Source organism: Puma concolor, chromosome E1 (assembly GCF_028749965.1).
Source record: "Puma concolor isolate L17-30 chromosome E1, mPumCon1.1.hap2, whole genome shotgun sequence".
Classification (NCBI taxonomy): domain Eukaryota; kingdom Metazoa; phylum Chordata; class Mammalia; order Carnivora; family Felidae; genus Puma; species Puma concolor.
Genome location: NC_141680.1, coordinates 35665590 through 35688614, shown reverse-complemented (window position 1 = coordinate 35688614; position 23025 = coordinate 35665590). Strand labels below are relative to the sequence as shown.

The following is a 23025-nucleotide window of genomic DNA, read 5'->3' as shown; positions in this document are numbered from 1 at the left end:
TTTCTTGGGCTTCCCATTGCTCTAGCTTGAACTTTAATAGAATGCACATCTTCTCCCCTTTCAGTTTCACGAAATGTCAAAGTTTCATTAGCGCGAGCCATGCTTTTCAGGGAGGGAGTGTGCACCAGCATACCAACAAGAGTGAGGAGTGCTTCCCTGGTAACCGCCATGTCCAGGTCAGGAGTGCGGCCCTCCTGGGGGTCTGCACACATCCTGGCAAGTGGGAGCAGGTGCATGGAGGTACCCCACCACCACTTGCTGGCTGATAGGTGAAGGATGATTTTTGTTTTTCCTCTGCTTCCCCAGCATCAAAGAGGGTATGTTTGCTCATTAACAGGATTCTTTTTCTCTTTATTCATCCTGCATATCTGTCCCTAGGGTTTGAGTAGAAGGCAGATGCTGGCAGCTGGTCTTTGCCCATATATTCATTCATTCATTCATTCATTCATTCATTCATTCATTCATTCTAGAATGCCTCTGATTTGCTGGAGATAGAGATATGATAAAGACAGGGACCTTGAACAATCTTAGGGACAGAGAGACTCTCTAGCTGTAAAAGAATGTGATATGCTGTAGGGACACATTTCCACATTCTGTGGGAGCCCCAAGGAGTGGAATTAGTGATGCTAGTGTGGCTGGGGGCACAGAGAAGTCTTCAGAAATGAGGTGCACATCCGAACAGGATTTTGAAGGAGAAGTGGGATGTGGTAGGCAGACAAGTGGGGCAGGAGGGCCAAATCTCCTGGCCAGAGAAACGGTCTATGTGAAGGCCTGGAGATGTAAACAAACATGTTGTTTTGGGAGGAGTGACTGGAAATCTACTCTTCTGTTTTCTGTTTATGTGAATATGATGTGTCCTTAAGGTCCATCTCAGTCTCATTTATGTAAGAGGCTGAGCTTGACTGCCCCAAGTGATACCCCAGCTTTCTTTTAAAATAATTTTATGAAATTATTTGTCTATACCTAACTGTCAAGTGTCTTATGTTGTTACGTAGCTTTCAATGCGTGTCTGTTTTTTTTTTTTTTTTTTCTGACTATACTGGTAGCTCTTACAAAGCATGGAGCATATCCTGTATCTGTTCTGTTCCCCTTCTAGGACAAGGATGGCACAGAGCACCTAGAAATATTTAATATGCACCTTGAATGACCCAGAAAAAGACTTAGAGATTTTCCAGAGATCTGCCCTCGCTGGATGGAGGAGAGGCCCAGAAAGATAAAGTGAATTGCTTAAATTTATGAAACCATTTGGTGGGATCAGAACCCAGGGCTTCTGCTTCTCATGCATCAGCTGCTTCCCTATTTGTTGAGTAGATGGGGGGGTGTGTGGGCAGATGGATGGACACAATGGTGTGTGATGAGCATTAGCTGCAGCCTTGCCTCAGTGCTACCCACGCTCCAGCCATTTTCTAAGCCCTTCACCCTTCTTCCTGATGCCCCCACACTACCTTTGGGGAGGAGCATCTCTAGAAGCTGAGACTCTTCATCTATAGACTACCTTCCACCAGAGACTTCTAATGACCCCTTTCATTAGGGGCATTTAGGGGGTGGAGGGCGGAGGGAAGAGGACACAATCATCTGCTTTTATTTTCAATTCTTCAGAAAGATAGGTCTTCCCCCTGTCTTTGGTAAGTGTTTTCAGAATAATAATCAGCTATGGAGTAAGAGGGGTGTCCCACACATTCTTAATCAACCCAGATTAACAAGTTGTCACCAAGATGATGATTTTTCTTTTCTTTTAAAAAAAATTTTAAAGAAGTTTCTCTTGTCTCAGAGCTTTGAGATGGAAAATCTTTATGAACAGAGTTGGCTGCATGTCACTGATGCCCAGTAGTGGCTTGATCACAAACAGTGGCTCCTAGCGGTCTTGAGCTAAGCTGTTCCTTTCTGCAGCTATGCCCCAGGGAGTTAGTCTTTAAATGGGGGCAGTCTTTTCCCCCACTAAAAAACCAAAATGGGATAATAACAATATTGTCTTATATTTCTAAAGAGCTATTTGCAAAGCACTTTAGTTGCTCCACATATTTTTTAAGCTATCATTACTGAGCTGAGTATCCATCTTTTTTTATTAGAGAGAGAGAGAGAGAGAGAGAGAGAGAGAGAGAATGCATGCGAATGGGGGAGAGGGGCAGAGGGAGAGAGAATCTCAAGCAAGCTCCATGCTCGGCGTGGAGCCTGATATATTGTTCGATCCCACGACCCTGGGATCATGACCTGAGCTGAAATTAAGAGTTGGATGCTCAACTGACTGAGCCACCCAGGCATCCCTCCTATTACTATTCTAACCACCAGGGGCACAGCATTGAAAAAGAAGATGAACAATGTCCCTGACAATGTCTGACATTGTAGTGCTTGCTTTCCCCAGCTCCAAACTTTTTATTTTGAAATTATTTTGTATTCATGTAAGAGCTGTAAAAATAGTACAGGGAGTTCATGTATACCTTTCATCCACCTTCCCTTAGTGTTCCATAACCATGGGACTTTGATCAAAACGAAGACGTAAACATTGGCACAACATTCTTAAGTAGTTGGGGACTGTATTCAGATTCCCCCAGTTTTTCCACTGACTGTTTTTTCTGTCCCAGGACCAATCTCGGATCCTGCTCCCCTCTGATTTCTGATAGTTATTCAGTCCTTCCTTGTTTTTCATGATCTAAGTATTTCTGAAGGATGCTTATCAGATATTTCGTAGAAAATCCCTCCGTTTGGGTTTGTCTGATGTTCTCTCGTGAGTATACCATGATTATGGGGGTTTTGAATGCATTTCAAAAGGTAAAGTGTCCTTCACATCACAATCCAGGAGCACCTAACGTCCTGTGGCATCCCTGGTGATGTGAGCTTTCACCACTTGGTTCGGGTTTCTCCTCTGTAACACTGTTTCCCCCTTTCCATTCTCTTTCTTTGGAAAGGAAGTCAGTAAGTCCTGCCCACACTCAACAGGGGAGGAATTAATGGAGCTTGCCTTTTAAGGAAGGGACACAGAAGATATACAAGTAAATCTATACGTGAGGGAAATGGTCAGCAAGTGATAAATTCTGCACCGGGAACCAAAACAGGGTGATGTGACTGTGAGTGACCGCGTAGTTAGGGACAACAGCAGCTAAGATCTGGGTAACAAGGAGTCAGACATGAAAAGGCCAGGGGGAAGAACGTTCTTAAGAAAGGGAATGGTTTCTGATGCAGGAACAAGCTTGGTGTCATCAGCCCATGTCACTCTGCTGCAGTGACTCCCTCCTCACCCAGAAGAAAGCCCAAGTCCTCACCTTGGCCCACAAAACCTGCACCACCCACCTTCCCCGCCCCACCTCTCTGACCTCGCACCCCTTCAGCTCCACCTCACTGGCTGCCTCCCTGTTCCCTGAATGCACCAGGCCACAATCCACACTCAGGCCTTGGTGCTGGCTGCTCCCTCTGGGGAAATTCTCTCCTGCCACCTGTGCTCATGGTCAGCCCCCTCACCTTTAAGGTTGTGCTCAAATGTCATCTTTTCACAGTGATACCCACCTCGACCTTCTTATTAAAAGAGCAGCATGTACCCACTGCTGGTAGCTTCGAGCTGCTGAACCTGTTCTCTTTTTGTGCTTCCCCTTTACCTTGCAACACACACAACCACACGCACCCCAGACCCAAGGAGTGAGCAGGTAACCCCGTCACCAGGAACACCAGCACCGGGTTAGAAGGAAGGCCCTTGTATAGAATCATGTCATGGTCACTTTCTTTAGCTGAAGAGGCCCGTGTGACAAGCCAATAGGCCTGCATGACTCTGTAATTTCCACCCCCTTAATACACTTTTCCCTGACAGTTACCACTGCCAAGTTTACCAGCAATGAACCCCCTCTCTCTTTGCTTTAGTCACTGCCTATGGTTCAGGCAATAGTGAATCCTGTAACTCCCTCTTCATTTGCTGGTGACTGAAGAGGCATCTGCTTCATGTTCTCCACCAGCCTATGCGTGAATAAAGCTATTTTGAGGAGAAACTGACATTTTGAGTGGAAGTTTCCAGTATTTCTGAAAGAAGTAAAATCCAGGATTTCTTAAACTTCCTTTAATGGTCATCTCTTCAGTCCATCTCTTGCCCACTCAGCAAATATTCAACTCCTGAAGCCCTCTTTGGAGGCATTCCAGTGGGGTAGACAAGCTGACCTGTTAGAAGCCATGCAGTGATGGCAGAGAAGGGGTGCCCAGAAAGACCGGGAAAGCAGACTAAGAACTACAGCTGGCCTGTGTTGTTCTGTATCATACCATTTCTGCTAAATCTCATAAATCCTCATTTTCTCTAATGATGGGGATACTGAGGTGACATTAATTTTCAGAAAACACGAAGGGTAAGCCAACCCATGTGGTCAGATAAGAGGAAGTAAGTATTCTTTTTAAAATTTTTAAAAAAGTTTATACAGTTTTGAGAGACAGAGAGAGAGAGAGGGAGAGAGATTTTTGAGAGAGAGAGAGAGAGAGACAGAGAGAGACAGAGAGCACACAAGTGGGGAAGGGGCAGAGAGAAAGGGAGACACAGAATCCAAAGCAGGCTCCGGGCTCTGAGCTGTCAGCACAGAGCCCGATGCAGGGCTCAAACTCACCAACTGCAAGATCATGACCTGAGCCTAAGTTGGACGCTTAACCGACTGAGCCCCCCAGGTGCCTCAGAAGTAAATCTTGAATAGACATCTCTCTCAAAGGGCCAACAAATCAGGACAGAAGATGGATCAGTGAGGTGCAAGTTGGTGCCATTATTATTCCCATTTTACAGATGAGGAAACTGAGGCAGAGACTGGTAAATAACTTGCCAAGGCCTAGCACCAGAAGTAGAGCCAAGAGTCAAGTCCAAGCAATCTACATGCACTCATGACCCTAGGCCCACAGCTTTCCTCTCTCTTCCCACCACAAGGAGTGCTGTCTCTTAGCACAGAACTCGGGAAGAAAGACTGTCAATGTCGCCTTACTCCCCGAGGATATGGACTGTTCATTATTCACATTTGAACTCAACGGCTGGCAAAATTTTTCACACACTGAAAACTCAAATATGTGTCTACGAGGAATAAATGCAACTCATTATACAGAGTTTTTGGATTTTTCATTATTTTGAATTAGTCATTCTTGTGTTTCCTTGATGAGGAAGTTATTAAACACACCAATCAGACTTTGTCAGACCCTGTGATGCAAGAATTTTTTCTTCCTTGTTGGGTTCCCTTTCTGAACTCATTGGCTATTATTTCCTGGTAGAAATGTTTTTTAAATCTGGCCAGAAAAGCAACAGGGACTTGAGCAAGGTTAAGGGATTAACATGTATTTGCACGGAAGCAAATCATACTACAGCTAGGGAAGTAGCTGGTTTTGCAAATTTAACCCTGATCCCCAGCTCTTAACTCAAGCAAACATTCTTTTATTTTTTTCTGTTGAAAAAGAAATTGAATATATGCCAGTATGAAAAAAATGCATCTTCGATATTAAAGGTCCACTGTAAATGAACTTTTCTTTTAATTAAAATGAGCACCAAAATTAAATAATATAACCTACAATGCTGAACAAGCTATGTTTCTGCCTAAGAAAGCCATGCATTTCTCACCTGTTGGCATTTCCAGAACACTAATAATGAGAAACCTATCCCAATGGGGATATTCTGGACTTTGAAATTCAAAAGGCTTTTGGAGAGTGTCCTGTATCCAGGACTCTTTAAGAAGTAAGTCAACACAAGAGACAGAATAATTCTTTGGGTTGTTGCAGTGCCTTGGAAGGGACAGAGATTAGAGACACTTGTCGTAAGCTAATCACCTGTGCCCAGATAAGATGGTCCCTGACCGAGGTTGGGCAACAGTGAGCTAGGATGATTGGTCCCACTGGATGCCTCACTCGACAGGCTTAATACCAAGAAAGTGAAAGTGGTTCCAAGTCAGTGAGTAATTGTGAACAATGTAAACAATTCTTTGTTTTCTTGCTCTGAGTTCTGGAAACTGACAGGCAAGAGGTGAGGACACTGTAAAGGTCCACTGATTATGTTAGAAATGTTCCCATTTTGGGCAGGTGGGGGAGAGTCCTTATTTTAACTATTCTGTTCCATTGTTAGACCACATCCCTCCCAAGCCTGCATATTTTACCCAAGACATCTAATCAGCCCACTACTGGAGAAGACAACAGATAGAGAGGGAAGGGGCTAGGAACAAACATTCTTGATGCACATTCCCTTGTTTTACCCGAACCACAACCCTCTGAGGTTGATATTGTTGTCACCACTTTTCTCATCTTGGAGGAGCCAAAATATTTTTGAAGGGCACACAGTAAGTGGCAGAGCTGGCATGTAAATGTATTTGCTTGATGTCAATCCCTGGGAAACTTATTTGAGCCCACCCTGTGATTTATGTATTGGCAGAAAGGGAGGAGAGGGAGAGCAATGCCAGCAGCCAGGAAGGTGAGTGACATGGTTGTGATGTGCCACTGACGTCCCTGTGCTCAGATTGTTGTTGACAATCACGAGATGCTAAATTCTTTGAGAACACATTATGGGCTGACTACAGTTATTCTTTCTATTAACAGGTGATATTCCTATTTGTCTGGGATGCTTTCAGCCTATGTGAACCACATTCATACTTCTCTTTCAAGATCTTGCTCATGTCTGAAAGCCTTCTCTAACCCCTAGATTTGCATCCAATGTATCACATGGATTTCATTGGGCTGAGCAGAAAAAAAAATGATGTTCCCCATCACAGTTGACATTTTTGCGGGTGTCTACGTGGCTTACAGTGACTGCCTTCTCCATGTAATTGCTTTCCCTCCCATAGGGGCAGGTCCCCCAAGACCTGTTTGTCTACATGACCCCACCCCACATGCATAGCTGGTTGGGTCAGAGAGGACATCAGATGTAGGTTGAACAAATCAAACCTCTTCTTTGGAGAATATGGAATTGGGATGAAGAGCCAGTGAGTCCAGGATGGTCTTGATCCCAGGGGGTGTAAACTTGGGGGCTTAAGGGGGGTCATGTATGTGCTTCACATGCACAGAAAATCAGAAAAAAAGGCCAGCTTCTGGAGAGAATGAGAATAAAGCGACCATACGGAGCTAAGAAGTAGGGCTGGAGTAGTTCCTGGGGTCATGATCTTGTTTCAGTTCTGGATTCCAGTCTCTTCGCTGGCTCAGGTGACCTTGAGTCCTATGACATATCCTAGAGGCCTTCCATAGATTGCCCTTGTAGCTTAACTTAGCTTGAGTGAGTTCCTGTTACATGTATCCCAAGCACCACACGTAAGATGCCCTCGGGAAGCTGAACTCCAATGAGGACAGTGGCCGGGTTTCTTCACCCGTGCAGCCCTAGGCTGGAAAACTTCTCTGCTCAACTCCCTGTATCTCTGTTGAATTGCACTAACTGATAATACAGCTTTTGTATCTAAGAGATAGAGCTAATACTACCTGGCCCTCCTCCAAACTGTCATATGCTCCAGGAAATTAAAAGAATTGAAACCCAGGGTTGGTTGATTTCACTGAAAGACAGGACTTCGTCTCACTGTTCCATCTCGTTTTCAGTTTGAGAAGGCAGGTGCAGTGAAAGCTGAAAAGCACCCAAAAAAGAGAACAGCAGGAGAAAAGTGACAAGCGAGACAAGCTACGAAGGGGTTTGTTTTGTTCTGTGTGCTTTGGAATCAACTTGTTCTTTAATTAAGGGGGGAAAAAATCACCCTCCAGCTAGTACAGACATCCCTAAGAAAATTAAAATAATGTAAATCAAGCTAAATGAATACTCTAGGAGCAACATTAGAGCTTGGTGGGATTGAGCGTTTGGATGCCCCTGAGGTTTTAAAAGCAAAGCCTGCAACTGTGTTTTGGAGCAGGAACACTCTCCCTTTTGTTTGAAGGCAAAGAGGACTAAATGCTGATGCCAACAGGGATTTACAGAGGAATTTAAGGTGACAGAATCTTCTGGCTGTTCTGGCTCTCTAAAGACCAGAACTGAAACAAAGCCTAAGTGGATGATGATGATAATTCCTGGGGTTTCTTCCTAGGGGTGTTCAGTGTAGAGAAATCACTTAAATTGTAATTAAAATATACAAAGCAAAATGGTTCAAAGGGAACCTCTAGTTTCTAGTAAAATACTCTACTAACCACAGGAGCATTTCACCTGGGATGTAGCTGGATGACCAAAGCCTTATAGAATGTGCGTGCATGTGTGTGTGTCTGTGTGTGTGTGTGTGTGTGTGTGTGTGTGCGTGCACGCATGCACGCTCTAGTACTGTGATTGTGGTAACAGGGATACAAGTAGGAGGTTCAACGTTTCAGGCATTATAACAAGCAAAGGTGACATACCCAAGTCAAGAGAACAATTTCAGCCTCAATTTTTGGTGTCACATCAAATGTTTTACTTTCCTAAGCTTTTGCCTTGAAGGAGAATATGATGGTGGTCACTTACATAGTGTATACTTAACCTGTAGTGGAACCTGTCCAATGTAACATACGTTATTGCAGATCTATCTTTCAGACTCTCTACATGGCACAGTGACCCCTGTCTCTGTCAATGTTTATATGCAATGATAAAATTATGCAGGAAGATTTTACTTCCATGAGCCCCTTAGTTCTGGAAGGGCCCTGACAGAGCTACTCCAATCCTTTAATTTTCTGGATTGAGGGGCAGGAGATCCAGAGAGGTTAACCAGCTTGCCCAAGGTCTTCTAGGTGCAAGGTGACCATATGATTCATTATACAGAGTGAGGCATTTTTGAGAGAAAAAGAGGTGCTATTTCAATGATACCAGGACCAACTGGTCTCAATCCAGACTGCCCTAGGTGCATGAGATCATCCTGTGTAGAGAGCTCAACGTTTGGCCTCAGACCCACAGAGTATGAGAAAATGCGGTACTTGCTGGTGACCTTTGGGGATGGGGAAGGGCGCTCCCAGAGGCCAGGATGGGAATTGCACTTCCTTTCACACGCTCTAGCTGATAGTTTCCCCCACACTTCCAAGCTGGTGTTAGCAGGGGCCTGACTGGCCTAGAAGCACCTGTGTATTACAAGAGATGTAATGCTGAGGACAAACACCTTGGCCAGTGGGTGGCTCATCTGCAGCCCTACTTTAGGGGATATTGATATCGATAAGAAGTCAGCAAGCAAAAAAGGTGAAATGTAGGAATTTCACCCCGTGCATGATGTCACTCGGGATTCTTAGATGGAGAGAGGATAGAAATGCTGACCCTGAAAGACAGAGCTTGAAGAAGCATACTGTAGCCAAAAAAAAAAAAAAAAAAAAAAAAAGCTACCATTTTGGAGCACTCACTGTGTGCCAGGCACTGTTCTGAGCACTTGACATACATCGACCTTCCTAATCCTACAAACTACCTTATTGGGTGGACCTGTTCTGTATCCTGATCATGATAATGGGTATGAAAATCTGTATGTGCTGAAGTTCAGAGAACTGTATGCCATGCTAGAGAAGCAGTTAATCTCACTGTGTGATCATTCAAAAAATAAAGTAAAAAAGAAAAGTCTACATACTGTAGGAGTCCATTGATTGAAATTTGAAAAAAGCAAAACCAGAGTGATAGCAGACAGTCAGTGGCTGCCAAGGGTCAGGGTTAGGTGGGGGAGGTGATTTCTGAGAGACATGAGGGCACTTTTCGTGGTGATGAAAGTTCTAGATCATGGTGGTAGTGATGGTGACATGACTATATGTTTATGAAAACACATCAAACTGTACAGTTAAAATTGCTGACTTTTATCGTATATAAACTATGCCTCAATAAAGCTGGGGAGGGGAACCCTACGGCATGGGCATCGCTGTTAGTCTCATCAGAGGAAACTGAGACACAAGTAGGTTGAGTAACTTGCCCAAGGTCACAGGTGATAAATGACAAAGCCAGACTCAAACACAGGAATGAATGACTCTGTTGATTTTAACCTCTGCAACTAATTGCTGCTCCTGCAGTCGGTCCCAGCTCCTCAGCTGGGGTAGGGGAACACATCAGCCCTAGACAGAAAGGTGCAACAGGCAGATGTGTGTGGTCCTCACTGAGGACCTTACAGAAACAGTAGTTTCTCTGGCTGGCCATTTGGGTCCACCACAACGATCCTTCCTGAAGCAGACACAGTTATTTGCTTGGAAAAAACTGGAGCAGGGGCACAAGTCCTGATGCAGGTATATGGTGATCCCTGAGCCTTCCCCTTTTCCTGGCTGGGAGAGTGATTTAAAACCTCCTGGCTAAGCTCCTTTTGCCAAACAGCTCCTGCAGAATCCATTTTTAAGGCTCAATCCAGAAATTTCTAGCTCAGCAAACAGACCCACTGCAAGAAAATGTATTTCCCCAAGCTACCTCTGAGACCAAGGAATATGGTTTCTCATGCTTTGCAGAGGGAAACAGATGTATTTATACACAAACAAATTTATGGATACACAATACCTTGCTTATTATATTTCAAAGAAGCGAGAGACAAAAACATCACTGTCCATCTGTATGCGATGTCCCCGTTGCTGTCCATCTGAGAGGGGAAGGTGGATGAATCTACAGTCCTCAGCGGGTGCACAAAATGATGCTGTGTTATATTTCCCATTGCAATTTGTGCCACTTGGAGAAATAGGTTCCTGTCTCCCTTTACAGCCAAAGTGCAGGTTATTCCTAAGGCTGATGCAAAACTGGGAGGGGCTGAAATATCATTTCAGGCAACAAACAGGGCACTTGTGATTACAGAGAATGAACTTGCCTGTGATCAAGCAGCTACTTGGAAGCAGAATCAGCTAGCTGCTATGTCTTGTCTGAGTTCACTCACTGCATAAAGTCAGAGACCTGGGTTCAAATCCTAGCTCTTCCCTGTATGGACCATGTGATTGAAGGCGGGTTCTTTAATGTCTCCTTCTTTTCCTTTTTGTGAAGTGGTGCTTATGAATGCTAGCTCACAGGCTTGTTGTGAGCATTGGGTGTGATAAGGCACCGAGCACAATGCCTGGGTCATTTATGTGTTCAGTAAATGAAAGCTGGTGGTAGTAATCATATGGGTACATTGTGATTTTCTTTATGTGTCTTATCTGCAAAGATTCTGGAACAGATGACTGGCACAGCACTTTACAGCTTCAAAGTCCCTATCATAGGAGTGCTTTTTTACACTGCACAATCACCTTATCATGTATGTAGGCCTGGCATTATTTTTTTTAATTTTTTTTTTCAACGTTTATTTATTTTTGGGAGAGAGAGAGACAGAGCATGAACGGGGGAGGGGCAGAGAGAGAGAGGGAGACACAGAATCTGAAGCAGGCTCCAGGTTCTGAGCCATCAGCCCAGAGCCCGACGCGGGGCTCGAACTCACGGACTGCGAGATCGTGACCTGGTTGAAGTCGGACGCTTAACCGACTGCGCCACCCAGGCGCCCCAGGCCTGGCATTATTAAACCCATATCGAGAGTTTAAAAAGGTGAAGGAAAGCTAAGCGATTTGCCCAGTTCTGCCCTTACTGAGATCACACAGCTAGTGAGTGACAGAATGGGGTCTTGAAGGCAGATCTTTTAAGCCAAAATGTTGCCCTCTATCTGGTGGCACAAGAGTCTGACTCCCAGGCCAACACCCCTTCCTCATGGTGTGCTGGTCTTTGCTTCCCAGCAGCCCTCTTCTGGGCCAAGCAACCACTGCTCTTGGAAACTGCCTCTAACAAGCTGATCCAATGAATAATCATGAGAGCAATCCTACTGTTGCCCTTTTACTGCTGAGATGGGGACAGATTTATAGAGGCTGACTCTGGCTGGTATTTGGGAATGGATAATTACTTTCACTTACTATATCCTAGGTTGCTTCGGCTAAATATTTACTGCCCAGAATTCTGCCCTTTCCAACCAATTCTGAACACGAGCTTGCCACAGGCAACTAAGTGGCATAATTCATTTGGGGTGATCATAAATCTAAGGCTTCCACCAGAAATGATGCAAAAAATTAATGGAACATGAAATCAAGTAAATGGAATTGAGTACAGTAATTAGTTCATATTTTAATCCTCAGGTCTGTTTATTATCCGTCAACTGGTGAGCAATTAAGTTGGCGCCATTGAGATGATTAGCTTTGTTTTAGCAAAAGTTTATCGATATGTCAGAGCAAATGAATCTGGGGGTTTTAAATGGTTTTATTTTGAATTGTATAGGAGCACATCCATGGAGTGGCTAGACATCTAGTGATTTAATTTTGCAATATTATTATCTAGATCACTTATATTTAATATTACTGAGCTGTTCGAGATGGTTATTAGGGAGAGCGGATGGAATGGGGGCTTCAAACTGTAGAAAAGCATGGCTTAATCTTAGGTTCTCATGAATGCCTTTTCCTATTAAAACCAAAAAAAAGGATCTTTAAAGGAATTTTACTTTCTATTTTAGTCTTCCAGTCTTCTGTTTCCACATTTCTTGCAGTTGGGCACTATTATGGTTCTCACATCAGTGGTATTTTTGTTGGGAGCGATGCAGGGACTTCTAGATCCATTTCCTCATGGATGCTTATGAGGGCTCATGTTTGTAAAATAATTTGCCAATGTCTTTACCTTTTTGAGGTTGGCTGTAAAAACATCTTTGTGATGGGTTCTGCTCACTAAGGCAGGAAATCTGATTACCAAGCTACACCTCTTCTATGGGGCATCTAAACCAGATGGTCTAGAAAAGGGTCTGTTGAATCTTGGGATTCAATATAATTTAAACTTTTATTTGAAAAATTTAAAGCACAAACTAGGGGTCTAAAAACTTGGGTTCTGGTCCTAATTCTGCCACTGACTAACTCTGCCAGTGACTTTGGCCAGGTCTCTTGTCTTCTCTGGTATCTGATTTTTCTTTTGTACAGGAAGTAGGTTGGAGGAGATGACCTCCGCGGGGCCTCAATTTTAACCCTTCAGATGGAGGCTTTGAGCAGACTTGTTATTTCCAATAGCAGTTGTATATTTGGAGGTGGGAGATGTGATCTTTGGTGGAACATCTACACATTTTAATGAACTGTTGACAGTGGTCGGAATGGTCGTGAATGGGTCATTCTTACTTCACACATTTCTTTTTCCAACTGATTTTATTCCTGTGGCTTTGGAAATGGATGGAAAAAGTACAGCTAGTTCACAGAAGTGCTGGACCCAATACTCATCCCCAACTACAATGTCATTAGTTACTACATAATGGAAGGCCACATTCAACACTTGTAAAGCTGTAGCAGTGATGGTGTCCATGGTGACAGGTTCCATGCTGAAACTTGATCGAGTCCCAGTTAATGCCTATCTCTAACAACGTCTTTGTAATATAATACCTCCTTCCCTGCTTTAGACAGGACACCAGGGGGGGAGATTAGAGTCAAACAGAGGAGGAGGAGGATGGTGGCTGTCACAATGCCATCCTGGCAGGACCAGGTCAGGGTTATGATGCAGGTTAGGATGGGAGTTGATGAGATAATGAGTTGACTTCAGCAAGCTGTCTTTAAATGCAATGTCTTCTCTCTTTGGCTGCCCCATGATGTCCATCTAAAATTGCAATCCAGAGATCTGCTGACTTGATTGGGTTGTCCCTTCCCAGAAGTAATTAGAAGAACGTCCAAAGGGAAAACTCCTTATCCTGGATCACAGTCCTCATCTGCTTGCTGGTATCATCATAATATGCCCTACCACCATCTGGGCTTCTGCCTTCTATTTGTTGTGACTCTCAAAGGCCAGTTTGCTCACTCTGAATGGGACTGGCTCCTGGGATCCAGAACTTTGGCTGCTAGCATTGGCAAAGACATGTTCCCTGGTCTGATCCTGGGAGTAATTACAGTGTGAAATGAGCAATCTAAATGAATTATTCTAGCACACTGGCTATCAATGGTCCCATTCCTCCTCCCAGGTACCCTGAAGAATTCACTTACTCCATATTTGTGAATAATTTAACATAAAATGTCTAGAACTTCTGTTGATATTGACATTAACTTTATAAGGTTTGCCATTATGACAACAGAATTTAACTCACTATATACTGGGCATAATTTAGGCACTCTGAAAGTTGCAATATTTTAAATTATTTTCAATATACTCATTCAATTTTTTTGTTCAATAGTATCTATCAAGTGCCTGTAACATGTATGGGGAGACAGTAACAAGTAGAACTTACTTTGTGCCTGCAGGGAGCTAACAGTCTGGGAAGTTAGGGTCTTCTGCATGGCCTATATATAGGTCTTTGAATTCCCCCACTGGGCTAAGGCCCAGAGTAGGTAAGCAGTCATCATTATGGGGTTTATGAGTAAACCCTGGCTTATGTTAAGCAATGTTATGAATCAGAAGACCTGAGCTAAGCTGAACCTCAATCATTTATTGTCTGGATGGTCTTGGACCTTAGTTTCTCCAGGTAAGAAGAAGATAATACTAAGGGCAACTTCACTGAGCTAGTGTTTGGTGATTAAATGGGAGAATTTATGTTGTGCCATAAATTCTCAGAGTAAAAGCCAAAGTCCGTACAAAGTCCAGGCAAAGAGGACATGCTATGCAGCAGCCTCGCTCCACTCTTGTCTCTCTGACTTCTCATGCCCTATCACTTACCCTGTGCTCATGCTGTTCCCCCTTTTCCCAGAACATTGACACCTCTTTCCCACTTCAAAGCCATGGTTCTGGCTGTTACCTCTTCCTGCAATGTCCTTCCCCTAAACATCTCTATGGCAACCTCATAAATGTCATCCTCTCCATACAGCTTACACTGACCACCCTTTTTACCCTTGTAATTCACTACCTCCACTCCTCATGCTCTGATACCTCCCCACCCTATTTCTTTTCCCATAGCATTTATCATATTCTAACTTACCATACACATTTACTCATTTATTATGTTTATTATTTATTATTTGTCCATTCTCACTAGACTGGAAGCACCATACAGGAAGGATTTTTATCTGTTTTCTTCACTGTAGCACATGGTAGGCACTGAATCAATATTTGTTAACTGAATGAATGAATGAATGAATGAAAGCAAGTCACAAAGCATGTAGAAAACAATGGCCGGATATTAGCAGTGAGATTCCATAGGCACCTGTGGATGTGACTGAGCAAGTTCTGGATTGTGTTGCATACTAATGTTTTCTCTTTCTTTTCTTTCTTCTCTCTCTCTCTCTTTCTTTTCTTCCCTCCCTCCTTACCTTCCTTCCTCCCTCCCTCTTTCTTCACTCCCTCCCTCCTTCCTTTTGTCCTTTCTTCCTTCTTCCTTCCTTCCTTCCTTTCCTTTTCTTTCTTTCTTTCTTTCTTTCTTTCTTTCTTTCTTTCTTTCTTTCTTTTCTTTCTTTCTTTTTCTTTCTTTTCCTTCCTTCCTTTCCTTTTATTTCTTTCTCTTTCTTTCTTTCTTTCTTTCTTTCTTTCTTTCTTTCTTTCTTTCTTTTTTTCTTTCTTTCTTTCTTTCCTTTTCCTTCCTTCCTTCCTTCCTTCCTCCCTCCCTCCCTCCCTCCCTCCCTCCCTCCCTCCCTCCCCTCCCTCCCTCTCTCTCTTTCTTAAGTAGGCTTCACACCCAGCATGGGGTCCAAAGCATGTTTGAACTCAAGACCTCGAGATCAAGACCTGAGCTGAGATCAAGAGTAGGATGCTCAACCAACTGAGTCACTTAGGTGCCCCTATGTTGCATAGTAATTGATTCAAGTCTGTGCCTTGTTCCTCCAGGGTAACAATAGTTCAATCCTTTTGTGTTCTTTGCCACATTGAGGATACGGTTAGGTTAGTACCTTGTTATACATTTTGAATTTCTCAAAGCATAATCCTTTCTCAAAGAAAGTCCAGAATACACCTTAGTGGCTACTGTGAACTAAAATACTCTTCCTCTTTTCCAGTTTCTAATAGAATTTGATGTTTTGGACAACCTTTATTGAAACACTCCATCTTCAATTTAAATGAGGCTTTATATTTGTGGTATAGTCAACAAGACAACACATCCAAAATTCCTGGGGAAAAGCCTATGAGTTTTGAATTCCTAGGAGCCAACAGTCGACTGAGTTATGGATTCAATGATTGAATGACTCATTCCACAAACATCAATTAAGCACCCACTATATGTTGGGTACTGTGCTAGGTGTATGGTATACAAGATGAATAGCAAAAAAAGTCCCTGCCCTTAAGGAATTTACCAAGATCATTTATCTTTCATTCAGTAAACACTTACTGAATCTGCCCTCATGTGTTAGACAATGTCCAAGGTGCTAGGAATACAGTGATGATCAGGTACAATCTCTATCAACAAAGAACTACAGTTCCAAGACAAGTGAGAGTGAACAGTTATAAAATCTACAGTGATGGGCAACTTAATAGATTGGGTCAGCAACATTTTTCTGTAAAAGACCAGATATTTTGTAAATATTTTGGCTTTTGCAGGCCACACATGATCTCTGTTGCATATTCTTCTTCTGTTTCAAAAAAACAGTCCAGGGGTGCCTGGGTGGCTCAGTTGGTTAAGTGTTCAACCTCAGCTCAGATCATGATCTCATGGTTCATGAGTTCAACCCCTGCGTTGGGCTGTGTGCTGATAGCACTGAGCCTGCTTGGGATTCTCTATCTCTCTGCTTCTCTTCCATCCCTCCCTCCCTCTCTCTCAAAATAAATAAACAAACAAACATACAAACAAACAAAACAATCCTTTAAAAATGTAAACCATTCTTAGCTACACCACTGAATTTGGTTCATGGGCTACAGTTTATGGACTGTTGAAGTAAATAAATATAGAGGATTCTCTGGAAGTCAAGAAAGGAAATAACACGTTCCTGGCTCAGTGGAGGGAAGGAGGCTTGGAATGCTATGGGGGTTGGAGGGGGGGTAGGGCTGTGCTGGAATGAGGCAGAGTGAGATAAAGCTGGCCTTCAGGACAGAGGAAACACCTTTACCATGGCTCAAGTAGCTCTTCCATATGTATTACCATATACCTGTTATTCTTAAACATCCTAGTTCTCATTCCCCTTCAAAACTCCACTTGTACCAATGAACATCTCTACTAGGAGGTCCCAGCCTCCCAGCAAAGTGCTAATTAGATTGCCTGAGTACTTCCCCCCCCCCCCCACCCCGAGCCATGTTCAATACCTAACGGGGCCCTGGTTCTCAGTTATGTGATCCTCAGCACTTTTCATACTCTAGCACACTTCAGGACAATTTGGTGTTGCTTATTACTACAAATTTGTATGTCTTTAGTGAAGCCAGTCTCTAAAGAAGGTAAATAATCCATTCCTTTAAGGGGACAGGGCCTGCATTTCTCAGTTGTTTGCATGGAGATAACTGCTTTCCCTACTCTGGTTCAGAATAGGGAAACAAACAAACAAACAAACAAACAAACAAACATATGACTTTTATTCCCCCTTTTAATTAAACAATCTTATATACATTACCATAGCAATAGCTGTGGACTGCTTCCCTTGCTCAGATGTGTTTAGGCCGAATCAGTAACTCAAGAGGCTGAGCCTGGAACGGCTGCCATGTTTTTCTGCCTCACCTTCACGGGAGCAGCAACTATGTCAGGCCACACAGATGTCCATCCATCCTCTCCTTAACACAATCCTGAGAGGGCTATTTCATAATCCTCTGCCAGGACAATCCTCAAATATAACCCATGTTACCCTGTATTTTAACTATATGTATCCCTCAATAGACTGTCTGCTTCTCTGGGCAGGAGCTGGGCTGTGGAGCTCAGCACACAGCAGAGGCAGTAGAGGCAGGTGAAGAGTGGATGAAATAAATGGGAGGATCTGGTACAGGTATCCTGTAAAGTGGCTGGTAGGAATCTCCCTATGCTCCCTTACTTCTCTGGAAAGAAAAGCTCAAGGAAGATTTTTAACATGAGTATTTCCAATCTGCACTCGATAAGAAAGATTCTTTTTGTCTAGCCTCACTACTAGAATTTGATCCATAGACAGGGTTCTTTTCAAATATTATCTTTTGCCTGGTTAATGTATTTGTTTCTTTTCATAAATACCCTACTTTATAGTGGACATTAATCTAACCACTTAGACATGATTAGCAAGCTAAGGGCCTTACTTATTAAAAACGGTTAATTTTCCCTTCTTAAAAAAATTGAGACATTTGAATCCCTGAATATGCTCATTTATCACCAACCCCCAACAAGGCATCCAGGAGTTCTCCATGTAGGACATGAATAATTTTTATAAAAATGCAGTTGCTGACTGTGTCGTACATCCACGCAGCTTTATAAAACAAAGCAAATGATTACCATCAATTACAATAACCTCACTAGACAAGACTGCAATTAATCTACAGCTCTTCAGATAACGACTGTTGTGCTGTGCCAAGGAAAATGCCTGGCATTAATTGACTTATCACGATCAGCAATGATAGATGGGACAGATGGCAATGTGATTATTCATTGTCAACAAAATAAACACATGCTCTGTTGCGAGAAGTGTCTACTTGGGTCCTCTCAGAGGATAGCCAGAAACAGAGACCAAAGGTAGCTTTGAACATAGCACAAAATAAAAGTAAGACATGAACCTACAGGATGGGACATAATTACTTTAACTGGGGCTAACACTCAGTGGAATCCGACTGGAGGACCTTTTCTATAAGGAAATCATAGATTGTGTGGAATTTCAGCACTAGACGATGCATGACAGCTAGTAGTCTACTTGTTCATTGGGATATGAGTCACTTTAAAGAAGTCCTCAAATTCCACTCCATGCTTAATAATTCCAGTGATGGGAATTCACTATTTTCAGAGGCAAACTCATTCCATCGATGGATAGCTCTCATTGTTAGAACACATATTTATTTAGCGAACTCCATCTTTCCAGGACTTTCATCCATGGACCCTAAGTTTTTTCCTTTACATCACAGAGAAGATGCCAGACTTTTCTTGTTCACTAAACTGTTTTAAATATCTCGAAAGCCAATACCTAGCCACATGACATCGTTTTGATGCTTCCAGCGTTCTGATTTCTTGCACCTAAATCCACACCGGTTTAGAGACCACTCATACTGAGGGGCTTGGAATGAATTGTAACACAGATGATGTGGTCTGCCTAGGACAAGGTGTAACAGTACTTATGCTGAGGCCAATACTCTGGCTTGCCTTGGGGTAATGGCTGTGTATGGCTGTCCTGCTTGGGAAGCTGTTCCCCCAAATCCCACCAGCCTAGAAAGCACCCCAGCTCTGCCATTTGCAATGACACCTGGGTACCCTTTTTAATTTTTGTGCAGTATGGTTTTATTGATTAAGTCCTCATTGTTTAGAAAACTGGGGTAATTCAGGCAGAGCCTGAGCTAAAATTGGCACAGTGGTCACTAACCAAAATCTCTTGGGGGAATTTTTTACAAATGTGCATACCTGGACCCCACTCCCAGAGACTCTGATTCAATTGCCTTAGGGAAGGGTTCGAATGTAAATATTTTGACAGTGTTCCCCAGTTAATTCTGATTTGCAACTCTGTTTAGATGCTTTATTCACTGAGTGTACTACTGACAGAGTGCTTCACAAACCTAATAATCAGACTCTCCTGGGGCATTAAAAATGAAGATTCCTTGGAGTGTCTGATACCTGTGGTCTGGGATTTCTAGGAAAACGAATACTCTGAGAGATCAAATTGTGATATATTTCCCTTAAGGATTCTGGAAACACTCATTTATTCCAAAATTGTAGTGTCCATACAAATTATAAAGCACCCTTATTACACATTGAAGAAAAAGAGCAATTCTAAAGAATGCTAAAACGTATAGATTTTGGCCAAGTAACCACCTACAGACTTTCACTCATTCATTTCATAAATTCATTAATACATTAATTTTTAGATAAGGATCAGAATAGAACAGTTCAGTGAGGGAGAAAGGCAAAGAAATAAAAGCAAATAAATGAGCAAGGAAGCCAACAATAAAATAGTTATAAATATTAAAATAATATGTATTTAAAAAGGAAGCATTTATCTAATTTAGAATAGTCTGTAATTCAGACTGGCAGTCTCTAGTCACTCTCAATTCGTGGATTTTCACCCTGCTTTCATCACATTCCCTGCTAAACTCTAGCTCAGAATCTAAAACTCCAGGGAGTTTTTCCATTAAGGTGCCTTTGGCAAACATCCCTAATCGATCCTAGCATGTTTTCCCTACAGATCCAGGAAGGAGGCTCATTTCTGCTCAACCCTGTCCTCCTGCAGCCATTACTAATCGATCACAAGTGATCTCTACCAGCCTTTTCCCCAATAAGCAAGGCCCTGACACACTTGGTGCCGTTAGTAGTCCCGCATTTCCCGCTTTATCTTTGTTGTTATCCACTCTTGAGTGCTCCAAGTGTTCCTTACATCTGGAATCCTACTTAATTTTCCAAAATAACCTTGAGAGGTATCTAAACTCGGCTTCAGATGGATCAAGAAACCATCTCAAGATCACCCAGTAAGTGTGCATCAAAGCAGGAGGTACAAACCCAGGTTCTTTGACTCCAAAGCTGATGTTCTTATAAATGATCCTACACTGCCTCTCTTCTCAGTCCAGTTCAGAAGGCACCTCCTCTGGGACTTCTCCTGACCCCTTCAGGTGAGTTGTGAGTTGGCCAGGGTCCCTGTACACCTCCAGAACAGAAGGGCACTATACGTTAATAGTTTCAATGATTTGAATAATGATTTGCATGAATGAATCAAACCTTTGAGCTCCTCTGTGGTAGGAGCTTTGTCTTTTTTTTTTTTTCTTTAATTTTTAAACCTTTGTATCCCTGATATCTAGCAGAGTGCCTAGGTAGATTCTCAGTTGACCCACTTTGAACAGTCATTAAAATATGGCCACTGGACTCATTAAAGTTGGGTTCCCTTTCTCAGTGTATGGTCTTGCTATATTAAAAACAAAGAGTTCTAGAAATGATGTTGACTGAAAACAAAATTACAAAGACCAAGTCGATAATGAGATACCTACTTCTGCTATTTCAAAGCTTTCTTGACATCGGTTACTGAGGACTTTGAAACAGAACATAGTTACAGGATATTTAGCATATAAGCACCCCTGACCCCTAGCTGATAACCACCCTCAAGCGTAAGAGAAATTAAATGGGACAAATTAACTACACCCCACTTGTCAAGATGTCAGATGACATCTGTTTAAAGTATAACTTTCATCCTATAATTGAACCTGGTTTGGCTCACTGCTGTGGCCTGAACTCTCTCTGGGTTGATGGCGGAACACAGTGATACTCACCATTAATGGTGGCATACAATGACATTTCCAATCTGTAGAAAGTCAGGCAGACTATTTAGTTGTCTGACATTTGTTTCACGGTACATTATAGTTTTGTGCAAATAAGACCCAGTCTGCCAGAAGGGAGAATTATGGAAGCCATGCTCTCATATGGGAGCACAGCTGATGGTCCAGATAGGTGTGAGGGAAGGTGTGCATGAAAGGTGAGGGTCTGGGGTTAAAATGATGCTCCAGATATACTGTAGGGCATGAGGCATGAGAGGGGCACCAATGTCTCAGAATGAAATGCCCAGTTTCATTGTGGACTTTCCTGGAAAACACTGGAAGCACGTTTATAGGCTTCGCAAAAGACAGATGGAGAAAGGAGGCACTGACCTTCTCATTTCACAGATTTAAATGAAAGCTTTCCATCTGTTATCCCACCTTGGATATAAATAGGCACCAAACCTTATTAATTGGCACTGAGCTATAGTACTTCAACAGCTCCACATACCTCCCCAGAGAAGGCTTGTCCGTTGAGGAGGTGCTCCGACCCTTGGCTGTCCTCACTCCCAAAGTGTAGTCGGATCTCCTCCAGCCGGTGGCTGTATGTCATGGGCCCTCCTGATATGTTAACCAGGTGCTCCTTGTCCAGGCGCAGGGACACGTGTCTTCCAGTGTTGTACATGGTCCCGCTCACCTGCAAGGCAATGTGCAATAGGTCAAGCAAGGCTCTCTTCCCATTTCTCACCAAACCCAGCATGGTCCTTAGACCATGCCTTTTGCCTCCCCTGGATGGGAACACATTAGGTTAAGTCCACATGTGGAGAATGGAGCATCAGTCTCCTGGGGAGCATTCCTGCCCTACCTACCTTACGTGTTATTTACCGTGAGGTATAAACCACATCTATGATCACATGATAATTTATAAATTTGAGGTATGAACTCAATGGAGACCTCAGCAACTGTGACTAATATTTAGGACACTGAACCTCATAAAAAATATAACTTGTTGCTCTTAACGACAGGGGTTGGCGAGGATGTGGAGAAAAAGGAACCCTCTTGCACTGCTGGAGGGAATGCACACTGGTGCAGCCACTATGAAAAACAGTTTGGAAGTTCCTCAAAAAGTTAAAAATACAGCTACCCTACGATCCAGCAATCACACTACTGGGTATTTACCCAAAGAATACCAAAACACTAATTCAAAGGGATACATGTACCCCTATGGTTACAGCAGCATTATTTACAATAGTCAAACTATGGAAGCAGCCCAAGTATCCATTGATAGATGAATGTACCAAAGAAGATGTGGTACAAATGGACAACAGAATATAACTCAGCCATAAAAAAAAAGAAATCTTGCCATCTGCAACAACGTGGATGGAGCCAGAGACCATGATGCAAAGCAATATAAGTCAGAGGAAGACAAATACCATATGACTTCACTCAAATGTGGAATTTAAGAAACAAAACAAATGAGCAAAGGAAGGAGGGAGAGAAAGAGAGAGAGAGAGGGAGAGAGAGAGAGAGAGAAACCGAGAAACAGACTCTTAACTATAGAGAACAAATAGATGATTATGAGAGGGGGTGGGGGATGGGTGAAATGCGTGATGGGGATAAAGGAGTGTGTTTGTCATGATGAGCACCAAGTGATATATGGAATTGTTGAATCACTATATTGTACACCTGAAACTAGTATTACGCTGTATGTTCACTATGCTGGAATTAAAATTAAAACTTCAAAAAACAACTTGCCACTCTTACCATAAATATTTGGAATGTAGAGATACTGTGAAAGTTAAGATCTCAGGTGTGAGACACTGGAGAAAGCTAGAGATGCCACAAAGGCCAAATGAGAGACAAGGATATCAAAATGGGTAAAAAGGAACAACCCTAGTGGGAGTCTGAAGGCTATGGTCTCAAGTCTCAAGTGTGCTGCCCAGTGTGTCTGT

General features: G+C 42.8%; 1 protein-coding gene across 2 annotated transcripts in view; it reads right to left on the bottom strand.

Moving 5' to 3' along the window:
* CA10 (carbonic anhydrase 10 (inactive)) overlaps positions 1–23025 on the bottom strand; it is a 489815-nt gene that overhangs the window by 81639 nt on the left and 385151 nt on the right. For both annotated transcript variants that reach the window (XM_086686946.1, XM_086686947.1), the window contains exon 5: positions 21585–21770. In XM_086686946.1, coding sequence (XP_086543072.1) covers positions 21585–21770 — 186 coding nt within the window. The remainder of the gene's footprint in view (positions 1–21584; positions 21771–23025) is intronic.